This window comes from Chrysochloris asiatica, unplaced genomic scaffold (assembly GCF_000296735.1).
Source record: "Chrysochloris asiatica unplaced genomic scaffold, ChrAsi1.0 scaffold00017, whole genome shotgun sequence".
Classification (NCBI taxonomy): domain Eukaryota; kingdom Metazoa; phylum Chordata; class Mammalia; order Afrosoricida; family Chrysochloridae; genus Chrysochloris; species Chrysochloris asiatica.
In genome coordinates this window covers 17,417,637-17,435,950 of record NW_006408535.1, presented here as the reverse complement: position 1 = coordinate 17,435,950, position 18,314 = coordinate 17,417,637, and the positions used below count along the sequence as shown (strand labels likewise).

Below are 18,314 nucleotides of genomic sequence, written 5' to 3'. Positions count from 1 at the left end.
ATGAATAAATGCATATGTTTTGCATTAAAAGGAAAAAATTTAAAGAACCTACAGATAAATGTTTAGCAAAGGAGATTCAGGGAGATAGCTAGATGTAATATTAATTACATTATTATAAACCATCAATAAAAAGAATTATATAAATATATATATATATACATATACACACACACACACACAATGTATATATATATATATGATGAGAAGAGATAGGAATGTGGGTGGAATGCAAACAGGAACCACAGGGAGGAAGTATGGTAACTGTTGTTGCATAGAGTGGATTGTAAATATGGAGATACACATTAAACAAAACGTGTGATTTGCTGAATGTAAAGCTGATGATCTTGTCTATAAACCTTTACTCAATTCACATATACACACAAAAAAGATGGAAGGAATACACAGAATCACTGTACAAAAAGAATTAATCAATGTTCAATCAACTATTTCAATAGGCAGCATATGATCAAGAGCTAATGATACTGAAGGAAGAAGTCTAAGGTACACTGAAGGCACTGGTAAAGAACAAGGTTCTGAGAATTGATGGAATACAAATAGAAATCTTCCAAACAAACAGATGCAGACCTGCAGGCACTCGCTCAACGATGCCAAGAAATTTGGAAGACAGCTACCTGGCCAAGTGATTGGAAGAAGTTTACATTTGTGCCCATTCCAAAGAGAAGTGACCCAATTCACTGTGGATATCACTGCAAAATATCATTAATATCACATGTAAGTAAAATTTAGCTAAATATAATTCAAATCCGGCTGCATGAAAAGGAACTGATAGAAGTTTAAGCTGAATTCAGAAGAGGATGTGTAATAAGGAATGTCATTGCTGATGTCAAATGGATCTTGGGTGAAAACAGAAAATATACATGCTTTATTGACTATGGAAAGGCTTTTGACTGTGTGGATGGATCATGACAAGTTATGGAAAACACTTCGGAGAAGTACTATTTAAAACAATTATGCTCATGAGGAACCTATACAGAGACCAAGGGGCAACTGTTTGAACAGAAATAAGGGACATTGAATTGGTTAAAAACAGGCAAGATGTGTGCCAGGATTACATTCTTTCACCAAACTTATTATTAATTCTGTATGTTGAGTAAATAAGCTGAGAGGCTGGATTTTATGAAAAAGAACATGACATCAGGATTGGAAGAAGACTCATTAACAACCTGCAATATGAAGATGATACAACTTTGCTTGCTGAAAGCAAAGAAGATTTAAAAATACTTCTTGATGAAGATCAAAGATCACAGCCTTCGGTATGGATTGCCCCTCAATGGAAAGAAAACACAAATCATCACCATTAGACCACTAAATAACATCATAATAAATGGAGCAAAGACTGAAGTTGTCAAAGACTTCATTTTGCTTGGATCCACTACTAACACACATGGAAACAGCAGTCAAGAAGCCAAGTGACATATTGCATGAGGCAAATGGGCTGCACAGGACCACTTTAAAGTATTCAAGAGCAAAGATATCAATTTGAGGATTAATGTGAGCTTGACGCAAGTCAGCCTCATATACATGTTAAAACTGGGCAATGAATAAGACAGTAGAATAATTGATACATTTGAGTTACGGTGTTGGAGAAAAATATTAAGGATACCATGGACTTCCAGAAGGACAAACAGATATGTGTTAGAAGTACAATCAGAATGCACCTTGGAAGACAAAATGACCACACTTCGTGCCTCATACTTCAGACATATAATCTGGAGAGACCAGTTCCTGGGGAAGGACATCATCTTTGCTAATGTGGAGGGTCAGTGAAAAAGAGGGAGTACCCCAATGAGACAGATTGGCACAGTGACAGCAGCAATGGGCCCAAGTGTAATAACAATTGTTAAGTCTGGCACAGGATCAGGCAGTGTTTCGTTGTGTTGTGCATAGGGATGTTAGAGTAGGAACTGATGCGATGGTACCTGACATATTAACTGCAAAATTTAAAATTGATTTCTGAGTGTTGGTGAAGATATTGACCAAGGGATGCAAACGTACAGTACTGGTAGAAAGATATACGAACTTTGGATAAAAGTTGGTATTATCTAGTCAAGTTGAAAGTCCTGATGTGACACTGTACAATAAGCACTGGACTGGTAACTGCAAGGTCGGCAATTCAAACCAACCAGCCATTCTTGGTAACCCTATAAAGGGTTGCTATGAGTTGGAAGAGATTCAATGGCACACAATAACAATATTCAAATTGAAGAAGTGCTTGGTAGCCATGTTGGATAAATACTGGACTAGTAACCACAAGGCTGGCAGTTCAAACCTACCAGTCACTCCTCAGGGTAAAGATGAGGCTTTCCGCTCTAATAAAGATTTATAGCCTTGGAAATCCTACACAGCGTCACTATGAGTTGGAACCTACTTGATGGCACAAAACATCAACAGTCAAGTTGAAAATAAAAATACCTTTTGACCTAGCAATTTCACTGGCAGGTAAATACACCAGAGAGCCTTTGCACATGTACACCAAGAAATAAGAATAGAAATGCTCATACTAACATTGATTTTAATAGGAGAAAACTGAAAACAATTAAAAAATTCATCCACAGAAGAAAAAATTTGTTATATATTCACACAATTAAATTATTTATTATATAGTGACGAAAATGAATGGTCATACACCCATGACTGAAATTTAGAAAGATAATGATTAGGGGGAAAAAAGTAAAGTTCCAGAAACTAAGAATGTTACCATTTGCCTCATCAAAACAAACAAAACTAAACAATGTATTGCTTAGGGAGGCATAGATACGTGATGAAACTTTTTTTTCTTTAAATGTAAGGCTATGGCAGCAATAAAATTCAGCATAGTGGTTACCTAAGAAAGGTAGCAAGAATGGTATTGGAATGCAGCACACCAATAACTGCAAAAGTATCACCAGTGCTCCAGGGGTCTGCTAAATCTGCCCATTGCCTGTTTTTATAAATAAAGTTTTACTGGAACACAGTCATGTTGATTTCTTTACATATTATTATGACTGTTATCGAGCTACAATGAAAGAGTTGAGCAGCAGTACCAGAGACCATGTGGCTCTTAAGTCTAAATACTTATCTGGCATTTTAAAGAAAACAGTTGCTGGCTCTTGTATTAGCTGTCTTAGAATCACAGGTGTTCATTTTATTCTGTTTTATAATTCATTATAACGTAACTTTTCTCTACATATAAAATATTATATCATAAAGCACTTGAAAGAATAAAACTTTCCCTGAACTAGACATTTAATTAATCTGGAAATGCTCATGATATATATTGGGTTTTCTTATTATATTTGCTTAATTTAAACTTCTGAAAAATATAAACAAACATCTGTTTCTTATAGACACAGGAAAGCAGTTACAAACCAATAAAATGCACACCTGAAAAGGTTAACAAGTATATATTTAGTTTCTTGGTTTAATCTGACTGTTTGGCAGATATAATGTCCAGCACATCATTTTCCTTTCTGTTTATATGTATTACTATTTCAAGATCCTAGCCTAAAAACACACACATAACTAATAATTGCTATCCTTTGCAAAATGAAAATCATTCACTAACCATAGAAATTTGGCCTACTAATATATTTAAAAGACATACAAAATTAAATAGTTTACATAATATAAATCCAAATAGCTGATTCTTACTGAGTTAGAAAATCCACAGCACAAGGAAGTGGTGGAAGAAGATGCTGAATTACTTCCTCAGTAAGGAGTTCACCACAGTAGGAAACAAAGCTCTTGATAGCTGAAAAAGAGAACAGATGTTAACTACGAAAAGAGCATTCAATTATGGTCTATCATTCACAAATGCTAAAATAAATTAAGATGCTAAAGGCAGAATATTGTGGAAACTTTAGTATAAAAAATTTTAATGTTTTCTACCCTTAATAATACTTCTTTAAAATTCCCTGTATCACTTAAGTGGACTTCTGGTGTGGCCCTGCAGGTTAATGTGCTGGATTGCCAAATTGTTTTACACTGCAATGTCAGTGGTTCAGGCTTACCAGTTGCTTCTCTAAAACCCTATACAGGTTGGTATGGCTTGGCACTGACTCAACAGCACTTAACAGCAACAACATATTACTAAAAGAGGCCAATAAGCAAGTTAAAAATATTGCTTTCCTGTGCAGGGTCGCTATGAGTCGGAACCGACTCCACGGCACATAACAACAACAACAACTTAAGGAGCTCTGGTAGCGTAGTGGTTACGAATCGGGCTGCGAACCGCAAGGTCAGCAGTTCAAAACTTCCAGCTGTTCCACAGGAGAAAGATGAGGCTTTCTGCTCCTGTGAAGATTTACATCCTTGGATAACGCTGTACAGGGTCACTATGAGTCAGAAGCAACACCATGGCACATGACAACAACAACAACTACAAGGTTTTATTTAGCCCTAGAGCTCAGAAGTCCTGGTGTAGCACTGTTAAGATAAGCACTGGAGTGCAAGGCTGGTCTTAGTTCCACGGTTGACAGCTCAAATCCACCAGTCACTCCTCAGAAACTCTACTAAGGCTTCTATGAATCAGAACCGACTTGACAGCTCAGCAGTAGAAGAAATTAGTTTAGGCTCTTAGACTTAGTTTGTCAGTTGTACACCAGTTCTGTGGAATGAAGCCAACTTTCCAGTAAATATTAGATTTTTACAAGTTTTATCTAAAACACAGATATTTTCCCAAGAAGCTATTTCATATGCAGAATAAAACAAATATTCTGCAGTTACTTGAATTTCAAGGTCAATATCAAAATAAGTTTTTCTTTTTTAAGGATACTGAAAATGCCACGAATTTTTAAACACACAAAACCAAATTCAATGCAGTCAGGTCTTTCAAGGAATTTCCACTCTTTAGTTCACATTTTCATAGTGGAATATTATTATTATTATTTTTAATTAAATGGTTTTTTTTGGATTGAGTGAAAGTTTACAGGGCACATCATCAGCTTCACATTCAACCATTCATATAGCTTGTTTCATTCCACTGATTATTATCCCCTCCATATATCATCAGTTAACAGTGTTTCTCTCTATCCTCTTTAGCTTTTTTTTTTTTGGATGGGGGCGGGGGACTTGCCTTTTTGGAATTTACAGTCTCGGCTTTTAGGGAAGGGTTTTAATTTGTCTGTGGATATCCAGGGCTCATGTATGAGATTACTAACAAGCATTACTGAATAATCAGATGAGGGACAGTTTGCTATGTCTACTAGGTAGCTAAAGTCTGATCCTCAGAGCCTATGGTTTGGACGGTCAACAACGCTTGGGCCTACAGGGGCTTGGCCTCCTGACCGGGTCTGCATGGTCTGCATGTGATTCCTCCTTATTTATTGTTTGTTTAAGGTACGCTGCCTGTCTTAGGCGGTCAGTGCGAATTCCTCAGTCTTACCAGTCATTGAAACTCATTGCAGCATGGCAATGGCTCTGTCTTAAGTTGCCGAGGTTCCACATGATCCTTACCCATCTCTGGCCACACGTCCAGCATAAACAGCCGCCATCCGAGGAAGGCAGGGAGGGAGGAGATCGGCTGGGGACCCCATGCGCCAGACGTTGCCGGCCCTCCACCTGCTCTAAGGTGACCAAGCAGGATCACTATGCTGAGGTTCAATCAAGTTCTTAGGGGATGGAATATTATTTTGAATTAACAAACTCTGGTAGCATAGTGGTTATGAGTTGGACTGCTAATCTCACAGTCAGCATATCAGTTCAAAATTACCAGTGGTTCTGTGGGAGAAAGATGAGGCTTTCTTCTCTCAGGAAATTTACAGACTCGGAAACCCTATACAGGGTCACTATGAGTCGGAACCAAGTCTGCGGCACATAGCCACCATTACGTGTTGTAAAAGGATACAACTTTATTATAAAGAGTAGACAAAAACCACTTAACAAATGCTAATTAAATCAAACCCTACTATTTTTGGAGTCCTGGTGTGGTGCTGTGCAATAACGCACTGGCCCGCAGGGTCAGTCTGAACTGAAAGGTTGGCGGTTCAAACTCACCAGCAGCTCCTCGGACCCTATAGAGGGTTGCTATGGGTCAGAACTGACGCGACAGCACTTAACAACAATAACTATTTTTGTAAAGAGGGATGTCTACGTAAGAGAAAGCAATCTTAATATGTCACATACAGATTGGCCCTAATAAAACATGTATTATTCTAAGAATTAATACTTGAAATCTGAAATTGAATCAAACTAGTTTATTATCACAAACTAATCAATTATGTTTAGTTTCAAATATATGTCCCCCATATCCCACAACATATGAAATATGTTTTGTTGTTCAGTGCTGTCAAGTTATTTGTGGCTTATAACAAACCTAGATACAACAGAATGAAGCAATGCCAAGTCCTGTGATATACTTATAGTTATTGCTATGCTTGAGTCCATTGTTGCAGCCCATTATGTTGCAGGTCTTCCTCTTTATCACTGCCTCTCTTCCTACCACATGCCCAAATTACGTGAGCATTCTGTCTGTACTCTTCCAAGAAAGATCTATCCAGGCTCTGGCACTTCATGGAAAATTCAGTATTCTTCAATAACACCATAATTGAAAGGCATCAATTCTTCTCTAGTGTGAGTGAATAAATTGTCCCGCTTTTATATGAATATGAGGTAACTGGAAATACCATATCTTGTGTCATGTCTTACTGCTCAAGCTGACATCTTTGCTTTTTAATATTTTAAGGATGTCAATTGCAGAGTGCCCAATTCAACATATCATTTAACTTTTCGTTTGCTGCATCTTTGGGGCACTGATTATGGACCCAAATAAAATGAAATACTTAATGTCAATCTTTTTTCATTTGTCATAATGTTGCTTATTGGTTCAGTTGTAAGGAATTGTGTTGTATGTTGAAGTGTTATCTTTACTGAAGATCTTCATTAGTAAGTGCTTGAAATCCTCTTTCAGCAAGCAAGGTTGTATCATACTGTTAATAGGATGCCCTCCAACCTGGATGTCTTATTATTCTTTTTATAGTTTAGCTTCTCAGATTATTTGCTCATATACATTAAGTAAGTATGGTGAAATGATACAACCCTGGTGCATTACTTTACTGATTTTAAATCATCAAATGTTCTATTCGAATGACCGTCTCTTGGTTTTGTGCACAGGTTTCTCATGAGCACAATTACATGTTCTGGCATTCCCATTCTTTGTAATGCCATCCATAATGTGTTAGGATATACACATTCAAATGCCTTTGCATAGTCAATAAAGCACAGGTAAACACCTTTATGGTACTCTCTGATTTTAGCCAAGATCCATGTGCTATCAACAGTGATATCCTTTGTTTTACATCCTCTTCTGAATCTGGCTTAATTTCTGGCATTTCCCTGTCAACATACTACTGCAACTGGTTTTGAGTTATCGTCAGTCAATTTTTACTTACATGTGATATTAATGACTGTTTGATAAATTACCCATTCCACTGAGCCACCTTTCCTTAGAATGGGCACCAATATAGATCTCTTCCAGTTGGTTGGCTGTGCAGCTTTTCTTGTCATAGACAAGAGAATGCTTCCAGTATTGCATCTCTTTGTTCAAACATCTCAACTTGTTAATTCCTGGGGTCTTTTTTTTTTTTGCCAATACCTTCAGTATACACTAGATTTCTTCTTTCAAATAACTTTGGTTCTTGATTATATGCTATCTCCTAGACGTAATAATTGTTGACCATTTATTTTTGGTACATTGACTCTGTACATTTCCCTTCCATATTATTTTGATTCTTGATGTGTCATTCAATATTTCCCCCACAGAATCCTTCACTATTGCTGCTTGAAACATGAATCTTTTACTTCCGTTCTTTCAGCTTGATAAATGCCAACTGTGTTCTTTCTTTTTGGTTTCCAAACCCCAGGCCTCTGCATTTTTCATATTTTATCTTCTCAAGCTGCCTTCTGAAATCTATTCAGCTTTTTTACTTCACCATTTCTTCCATTTGCTTTAATTACTTTATTCTCAAGAACAAGTTTCAGTCTCTTATGTTATCATTTTGGTCTTTTCTTTCTTTCTTATCCGTTTAATGACGTTTTACCTTTTGGCATTCATGAGTAAACTCTCCTTAAACTGGTCTCTAAATTTAGGTGGAGTATAATCAAGGTAGTACTTTACTTTTGTGGACTTGGTTTAATTTTCTTCGTATTTGACTTGAACCTGCATATGGTCTGCTTTGCAGTCAACCCCTGGCCTTATTCTGGCAGATGTTACTGAGCTTATTTATCATCTTTTTCCAGAGTAGTTGATTAATTTTTGTATCTTCCATCCAATGAGTTTCATGTGTGAAGCTGCATTACTAATTTATTTCCAACTTTTGTATTCCAATCACTAGTAATTATCAATGCACCTTGATTGTATATTTGATCATTTTAAGTCTGCAAAAGTTGGCAAAAATCTTTAGTATCTTTATGTTTGTTATTAGCAGTTGGTGTGTAAATTTGAGTATAAGTCATTATTAACTAGATATTATACTATCACTGATGATGTTGTACTTTAGTATGTTGTCGTTATTAAGTGCTGTCAAGTCAGTTTAGACTCATAGTGACCCTGGGTAGGGTTTTCAAGAAGTGGCTAGTGGGTCTGAACTGCTGACCTTGCAGTTAGCAGACTAATGCTTACTGCATTCTGAAGGATTACAGAACCAAACCAGGACTCCAAAGTTCATTATAGAACTTGAATTGTTCTTTCTGATAATAAGTGTGATGTTATTCCTATCCAATTTGTCATTCCTGGCACAACAGACCATCTTACTGTCCAACTCAAAAGGCAATGCCAGTTTATTTAAGCTTACAATGCCTAGGATATTGGTCTTTTTGAATTGTTTCATTTTTGAGGACTTGCGGGTTTTCTAGATTTATACTGTGTACATCCCACATTCAATTATCATTAGATGTTTGCAGTTGTTTCTTCTCATTCTGAATTGTACATCAGCAAAAGGTCTTAAAAACATTAGTCCATCCAGATCATTAATGTTGATTCTACACACTGATGAGGCAGCTCTGCTCTAGTCATATTTGGGGTCCCTTCCAAGCTGACACGCTTATCTTCTAGTACCGTATCAGACAATGTTCCACTGCTATTTGTATGGTTTTCAAAGATCAGTATTTTCCAAAATAGATTTCCAGGTCTTCCTTTCTAGTCTGTTTTAGTCTGGAAGCTCTGCTGAAAGCTTTCCACTGTGGGTGACCCTGTTGGCATTGACAATATCAGTGGCATAGCTTCTAGCATCACAGCAACATGCAGGCCACAACAAATTGGTAAACAAGTGGTGGAAATGAAACAGAAGAATGTATAAAGTCAAAGGTTGGAGAAAAGACAAATAAAGGAAAGGAGAGAAATGACTAAACTCAACCTACCACATAATGCACCAGCTCGTCCTTCCAAGGTTACCTGCCATGTAAATGAATCTCCTCTGCTCTTCTCTGTTTCTAAATCTTTAGGAGATACTGGAAAGACACATTTCCACAACAGCAGAACCCGAGCAAGGTGATGACTGACAACTGCAGGACCTGTAATTCATTCAGTTTGTCACTTGTAAAAGAACAAAGTGGTTCCTCTTTGAAACTTTATCATTAAGCAGGTACTTGTCATGATGAGTCGGAACTGATGCAATGGTAATGGGTTTTGCTTGGTTTGTTTTTGTCTCTTGAAATAAACATATTTCCACCCTCTACTGAACTACATTTCTGCTGTGCATAGGGTCGCTATGAGTCGGTACAAACTCGATGGCACCTAACTGAACTACATTATCCAGTTTTTTAGTCTTATAGTTCCAAAAGAATCTACTATTGAATGACTTACTATCTGAAGGCAATGTAGTACAGAGAAAAAACAAACTAACAGAAGGCCTTGGCTCTTGTGCCACTTCTTCCAATTCTCCTGTAACCCGTATGAGCCTCACCTTCTTTTAACTAAAACCAATGATAGTACCGTACCTCCTGTATGTACTAATGTCTCCAAGGGGTTGTGAAATCCATGACAGAATGCAATTTAAAAGTCTCTGAGAAACTGTAATGTACCACATAACTTGTACAAGGTACACATTTCTGATCTGAAGGATAATGTTTATTTTTGATAAGAACAAATTGCAGGTCAAAAATCAAGTGTAATAAATTTGAGTAAATACTTTTTTTCTTTGCAAAGACTTTTAAGTAACATGTATGAATCGAGGATTAGTCCATAAACTGAGTAACCAAAGGCATTATACAACAGCAGTTATCAATTAAAAAAAAAAAAAAAGTATAAAATCCAAGCCCACCATTTTTAATCCCTAAGTAATTTTCTCTAAAATTCTGAGACTATCTTAAAATTCCCCTACAAGCACTTTTGTTAGTTCTGCCACCTATAGGTCTTTCTTCTGTAGTACAGCAACACTACATAGTACAGCAGTGGGCTTTCATGGAAGAATGCAGAGGTTATCATTTTGGCTCCACCACTTACTAGTTGTGTACCTTGGATAGTTTTGTGCCTCAATTTCTTCATCTGTAAATGTAGATAACAATAGTACCTACCTCAGAGGACTTGGTCATTCTTTTTTTTTTTTCTTCATGTGAACTAAAATTGACTGTTGACTTCAGGGCATTGTGGGATTTTCATATTTTTATTTAGTTGATGACTATCTGTGCCTATGTTCTTAGGCTCGCATCAACTGTCTCCTGTGGGTGCAGTTTGCAATGCCCTTTAGTTGTTCATACAACACAGTTTAGGGTGGGTTTAATTGGTGTAGGTTGCTGTCTATCATTGGTGAAGTGGTATGCTGTTGTTGTTAAGTGCCATAGAGTCGGTTCTGACCCATAGCAACCCTGTCTATATAGGGTTTCTGAAGAGTGCTGGTGAGCTTGACGTGCCGACGTTGCATTTCAAATAGACTCTGCAGTCCAGCACATTAACCTACAGTGCAACACCAGGTGAAGTAGTATAGAAGCTGTTATTGGCTATTGCCCAGTTGGTTTTTATGGGCACAATTGCTGTCTACTTCTGAGTGGGAAAGAGGAGTAACCTTCCATCCCACATACAAGAAACAAAACAGAATAAACAAGCAAGCAACGAACAATGAAAAGAGAAAACGATAAAGAGAAAAGAGAAATAAAAACAGGCAGCATCCAGAAAATAATAACATAATAATTATAAAGACAGAAGATGAACAGGAAAATAGAGCTATAAAAGAGAAAAATAAAAGAAAATAAAAGGGGAGAACAAACAAGATGGCAGATTAGGTAGAAGTGCAGTGAGGAGCTCCGCCAGCAACAACACAGAATACTGGACCAAGCAGGCTCAGGGGATGGTGCCAGAACTCTGAACCACATACAAAGGAATATTTAGAAGCTTGAAAGGCTTATACTTAGGGGAATCTGTAGCAGAAGCAAGAAACCCAATGTTTTCTAATCCAAGACACTCAGCTGATCCTTGAGCCACCATCTTGGGCGAGACTAAGCAGGGGAAGGATCAGAGCAGCCACGGACGCCTGTTAGAACCACAGACATAAAGGTGTGGACACTCTTTTTTTGTGTGTCTGTTCATTGGTCTCTTGCTGGATGCGTAACCCTATTCAGGTGACCAGAAGGGGTGACTGACTGAGTGCACAACCCACACCCACCCCTGGAGGGTTCTACTATGCAGGCAAACAGATCTCCTCAAAATTTAAAGTGACAGTTATCACTTAAAACCAAATGGCAGTGCAAAACGGCCACAGCCGGCCCTGAACTGTTTATCACTAGGAAAAAGGCCTGAACGGGGATTGTGAAGCAGGACAGGCAGACTAAAAAAGAAATAGGCTGAAAATTAAATCCTGAGTTATGTCACAACGACCAACAGTGACATCCTGAAATTTCTCAGGAAGAAGAGTGAAAAGGGAGGCCCATCTCCTGATCACATCTACCTGGAGCCAATCCAAAAGCATGAAAAATACCAATATACACACCCATCTAAGTATTAAGGCCACAGATAACTCCTGAATATGCCAAAAAAACAGAAACAGAAGACCATATCAGCACATGTCCAGAAATGCGATAAAGTGACTGAGACAAATGAGCAGGAGGTAGATCTACACTCCATACTGGAAGATGGGCAGGCTTTGGTAATGCCTGCGAAGGAATTTAGAAAACTGATTATAAAATGTATCAAAACACTACAATGGAGTTGAGAAAAATAAGGACCAAGTCAGAAAAGCGCTACAGAAACAATCAAATAAAATAGATACAGCGTTGGAAACAATTCAAAACCTAAAGAAAGAGGTCAAAACGATAATAGAATATCAGAAATGGACAATACACTGAAAGGGCAAAGGAGTAGAATTGAAGATATAGAAGCCAGAACTAGTGAGCTAGAAGACAATTCACTCAACACTACTAAGATAGAAAAGCAAGCACAAAAAAGGATAAAAAAATCTGAAGAAGGCCTAAGATTCATGTTGGACAACATGAAGAGGAATAACTTAAGAATTATCAGTATTCCAGAAAAGGAAGACTCACGCAAGTCCACAGGGGAGACAGTTGAAGAGCTGCTGGAAGAAAATTTTCATAACATCCTGAAAAGTGAAAAGATAAGCATTCAAGATAAGATCAAGGAACTCCTGGAAAGTTAGACCCTAAAAGAAAATCACTACAACAAATTCAAATATAAGGACAGAATCCTGAAAGCAGCTAGGGAAAAGAGAAGTGTAACATACAAAGGCAAGCAAATCAGATTAAGCTTGGGTCTCTCAACAGAAACCATGCAGGCAAGAAGCAAATGGGGAGACATATATAAAACCCTGAAAGGAAAAAACCTGCCACCCAAGAATCCTCTACCCAGCAAAGCTGTCAATCAAATATGCTGGTGTAATCAAAACATTTCAGAAAAAACAGAAGCTAAGGAAGGGATTTTGCCACAGCCAACCCTGCAATGAAAAACATCCTAAAGGAAGTTGTGTGGACTAAGATTCAACAAGAACAGACAACAACCAGAGAATGACGTATGTGACAGCATCACCCTAAACTCAATCGACAAATGGAAGAGTCAAGAACAGAATAAAAATTATAAGAACAGAGGATCTGGAAGTTCAGTCTAGGATCAAAACAATTACAATATGAAAGAAGGTAAACACAGAGAAACAGAGATCCAGGTGGTGAGAGGGTCAAGTAGATAGCAGGATAAAATAGACTGTCTTAAATGGAGGGAAGAATTAATGGACTACAACAAGGAGTCCTGGTGTGGCTCTGTGGGTTAATGCACCAGACTGCAAAGCCATTTGAACTGCAAGGTTGGTGGTTCAAGCTCATCAGCTGCTCCTCAGAAACCCTATACAGGGTCGCTAGGGTCGGAATTGACTCTATGGCACTTAACGACAACAACAAGGTAACCACAACAGTGGGGTTGGGGTGGGAGGTTTAGTTCGGGTGTTGGGGAGGGCAATATAAGAAGGGGGAGGAAGCAGAGAACAAGATAGGTAGGGGAACACTGAGATAGATTTGCATGGCCTAAATGGGACAGAGGTAAATAGTGATGCATGCTCAACCTTGGAACAACAAGGGCTCTGTGATACATGGATCTAGGCATAGTTTGAGGAGGGGAAATAATACTAAAATGCTTGACTGTCTTATGAATATTGGTTTCCCTTGCCTACTATTGTAAAATAGACACTCCAGGGGGATAGAAAGGAATGTTGGAAAACATGATTACAGAAAACTTGTAAGCCCATCTTCAGCCTATAACTGATTGGAATACCGAAAAGGGGTTCTAGAACTTACCCAGTCAAATAGATTGCTTACAAAGCCTTTGCAGAGTATAGGACCTTAGGTGGAATCTTGAGTTCCATTCAGAACCTTATCAGGTAGGACATTCCCACTAGCAAGGACAAGTAGACCAGCCTGGAACAGCTAGAGTATCTTTGAAGATACATCTTCAAAGAAAGGTCATCAGGAAAAACCCAAAACATTAATGTCAGCATGACTGGCTACTACAAGAATAAGCAAATTGTTTGCTGGGAAGCCACCAAGGCAAGCAATCAAGTTCCTTCAGGACAAACTCCCCTCTAAGACTGAAATTCAAAGAGAATACACAAATAGGCATGTAAACTTGCTGGCAACCACACTGGTCTACTGGTGAGTGGAAAAGGGGAAAAGGCAGCAATGAAGAAATGGACGGAGTTCAACCATATTCCATAGACTCTCGATGACCTGGAGATGAGAGAGAGAAGAGTAAGGGCTGGTTGGTCCGAAGTGTGGTGAGACCTGGGGACATCTGATCCCATGGACAAGGACACAGCGACTGAGGGTTAGAGACCAGAGTGAAGCATCCTGCTGATATGAAGTGAGGGGAGATGCACAAGAACACTCAACCATGCAGACAGTACCCATTTGACCTAGCCTTGATGGCTTGATGAGCAGAACTCGACTAGAAGATTACCAACAAAAACACAACTTTTTTTTGGATAAAGGAAACAAGGGTAAATTGGTACAATTTGATGAACTTAACCTATATTCATGGAGGTAGTAACTCTAAATACCAACAAAGAGGGAAGGAGTCTCCATATCAAGTATAAATGCTATCCCCTCTGTAAACAGGGTAGATACAGATGGGCAACTTAGACAGTGGCTACCTAAAATGAGGGGGCAACAAAGGCACGAAGTGACTGGCTTACAAGATTTCAAGAGGGAGTTTAGTTTAAGAGTATGAGGTGTAGGAGAGAGTCCCCACTGAATAGTTTTCATTTTGTCTAGATGAGTCTGGTAAAAAGAGATGGGGATAAGATTCATATAATTGAACAGTGAATAACTGTTATCACGACTAACTGCAAAGGTCACAATTGTAAAGGTATAAGTTTTGTAACAAAAACAGGGGAGTGGTTAATCTTATTGTCCAGAAAGAGGACCCTAGGGCCATCAAGGGAGAAGAGCACAAGCAGAATGCGGGACCTTATCCAGAGAAGCAGCGACGCCAGTGATGGAGACAGAGATGGGGTCATGGAGAGGGGGAGCGGCTGAGGACTCTAGATTCAGGGGAAGAGAGGGACTAAGAGTTGGTGTCCAGGAGGCAGACCTGCAGAATGTGCCCTTTAGAAGTGTAAATTATTACATATGCCTGAATGCTTTGTTTTTTTTAAAAAAGCTAAAGTGAATAGAGAGAAATACTGTTAACTGATGGTACATGGAGGGGATTATAATCATTGTAATGAAGCAAGGTGTATGATTTGTTGAATGTAAAACTGATGATCTGCCCTGTATACTTTCACTCAATCTACAATAAAAACCTTTAAAAAAAAAAGAAGTAAAAAAACACTGAAGAATGACTAGGAAAACCAACAAAAAGTGAGTGTAGGAAAATAGAGTTATAGAAGAGAAAATAAAAGGAAGAAATAAAAATTAAAAATAACCTTAGAAAAATCAGAAAGAGGAAAGATGAAAAGAGTACTGAAAAGAAAAAAAAAAATCAAAAGGGAAAGAAAAAGAAGGGTGTAATGAGAAACAAGAAAAGAAGGCAAAAACCACAGTGGTGATGTTGTTGTCAAGTGCCATCGAGTTGATTCCGACCCATAGCGACCCTGTATAGGGTTTCCAACCAAGGAACAGCTGGTGAGCTTGAACTGCTGACCTTGCAGTTCAAACGGCTTTGCAGTCTGGCACATTGACCCACAACGCCACACCAGGCATACAAAGGATCAAATTCAAGGAAATGGAAAGAAGACAGAAGAAAAAGAAAATCAATGAAACAATGAAAGGATAAAACCAAATTCAAAAAACAAAAGAAAAAACAGTGCATCTGTTGGACCCAGAAAGGAGACAACACTGGGGGATTCCTGCAAGCTATGGACCTCACCAGGCAGGTGGGTATGAGAGAAATGTAACAGCAGAGTTCCTGGCCCCTAGATGGAGCTGCTAGAGACCTCAGTTTTAAGTGTTATCTATGTCCTTGGAAACCCTCTAGAGGGTCTCTATGGGTCAGTACCGACTCGACAGCATTTAACAACAACAACAACAACAATGTTCAGGGTACTCAATCAGAAGTAGTTAATGGAAGTCCTTGATGGAACTGGTTTCACTGTCTATTAGGACCACAGGGCAGCTGGTGGCAGGGAAATTGGTTAAATGTTAGTCTGGTGGTTCTGAGGATACTATGGGACTGGAGTAGAGCCAGTCTGAATCCAGGTACCAAAGTGGTACACCAACATCAAAGTGGTGCAGCCTGTCCCTATCTCACAATGGCATGGCTTCCAACCATGTAATTCCGAACTCCTGGAGAGCAGGGACTTGTCCTAGGGGTGGATGAAGATTGGAACTAGTCACACCTCTGGTCACCAGGGAAGCATGGGGAAGAAGAAGGAACAGCATCTTTCCTGTCATTTGTGGGAATCTGCTCTGCCAGGCCACCTACTGTTGCCAAAGCTGCTCACAACAGTTCAAGTTGGTTGCACTATGTCTGGCTGGCCATTCTCCTGTCAGTCTTCCTTTCTTGCCATCCCTGTTCAACTTCTCCTCCCAGCAAGCAAGGACTCAATCCACTTCTCTAACCTTTCCTCAGGATCCCTGTCTTTTTTTATTTGGTATCTTGTATCTTTGTTGTAGAGGGTCCATGTAGAGCCTCTGTCTATTCTGCTATCTTTCTGAAAGTACTCAATTTTAGTTTCTTTGAGATTCAATTCTTTCACAGGTATCGAAATAATTTGACCAAATTCAGCAAATTTGTTTTATTAAAAAAAAAAAATATATATATATATACAATAAGCACCACAAGGTCCATGGTTCAAGCCCACTAGCCACTCCTCAGGAGAAAGATGAGGCTTTCTGCTCCCTTGAAGATTTAAACAGCCACAGAAACTTTATATAGGGCCACTTTGAGTCAGAACTGACTCAACAGCACTTAACAACAACTACAACAACAACACTGTTGATGTAGAGAATATGCATAGCAAAACATAAGTCACAGAGACTACAGAGCTAAACGTTTAATAGCTTTTACACTTAAAAGATCAGGGACACTGATTACATTCATCAAGTTGTGTAATTATTCTTACCCTCCTTTTCCAAGCCATTTGTCTCCCTTCTTTTTCAATTTACATAAACTGCCCTTTAAGGTTTCTATATTTAATCTTTCAACTTGCTGCTGTCAATTTTATCCCATACAGAGAGTTCTCAAAAGAGGAAACTGCTCCAAGTCAACATGTTTATGGTAGTTAAGCTAATCTATTGTTTGGTATTAAAAAGACTTCAGGGTATATTTTTGGTTTAAAGTTTAAAGAATATCTCAGAGCAATAGTTTCAGAGGTTCATGCAACTTCCATGGTTCCATAAAGTCTGGAGTCTAAGAGAATTTTAAATTGTGTTCCAAATTTTCCTTCTTTTGATTGGGATTCTTTTGTGCTAATTTGTTTTATATTTTAACAATATTTTACATAACAAAAAATAGAGACTTATAGGAAAATATATGCTTGATAAAATATTAAAATTAGCTACAAAGCTAATTTTAAGTAATATATAAACATAGTAACTATGAAAATAAAGTAATTACTAAGTTTTAATCCAAATGAGCATTATTCTCTTCAACACAATCATCTTGTGGGGTTACTATTCTTAAAACAACTATAGCACTGATTTCAGAGACTTATATCTTTACATTGTATGAAATGATTTTTTTCTGCATTGAATGTGAATGATTTTTGGAAAAGTTAGTCATTCACAGTTACATATGAAAGAAGATCACACTAGCTTATTGCACTTAGGGGTCAAAACTGGTCTTGAAATTCAAAAGAGGAGACCTGAAAGTATCATGAACAACAGAGTACAGATATTGCTTCCTAAACTGAATACTATTAGAAAGAGTTTTGCATGGACATCTAAATTCTGATACATATTACGTTAGTTTTGTCAAGGCAGATATTAGAATAAATAAAGTAATTCTTAGTTCTGGATATCTCCTTTCTTACCCAATGTCATCAGAGAGGCAATCAACAGCCATCCAGCTTGTGTGCGTTGAGCTGAAAGGCGACTGTTTTGAGTAGCAGAACACAGCAAATCCTCTGCTAATGTCATAATAACCTATTTATGATTAGAAGAAGAAGGTTTTGTGTTTTTGTTTCTTTTTAACAAAAAGGAATATAGTTTATAGGTTACTCAGAAACGACAACTCTTGCACTATTATTAATTCTTGCATATAATAAATGTGGACTCCAGGTGTGACGCTGTAGGAGCAACACTAGACTGCGAACCATAAGGTCAGCAGTTCAAACCCACCAGCTGCTCCTTGTTGATGTTGTTGTTGTTGTTAAGTGCCGTTGAGTCAATTCCAACCCATAGCAACACTGTATAGGGTTTCCAAGGAGCACCTGGTGAGCTTGAACCGC

At 38.2% G+C, this 18,314-nt stretch overlaps 1 protein-coding gene across 1 annotated transcript in view; it reads right to left on the bottom strand.

Annotated features, from left to right (window-relative positions):
- The window catches only part of HEATR5A (HEAT repeat containing 5A), a 166,834-nt gene that overhangs the window by 101,067 nt on the left and 47,453 nt on the right, over window positions 1-18,314 (bottom strand). The window contains exons 10-12 of the mRNA XM_006835364.1: window positions 17,898-18,009; window positions 9,355-9,507; window positions 3,652-3,751 (exon numbers count right to left, since the gene is read on the bottom strand). Coding sequence (XP_006835427.1) covers window positions 3,652-3,751; window positions 9,355-9,507; window positions 17,898-18,009 — 365 coding nt within the window. The remainder of the gene's footprint in view (window positions 1-3,651; window positions 3,752-9,354; window positions 9,508-17,897; window positions 18,010-18,314) is intronic.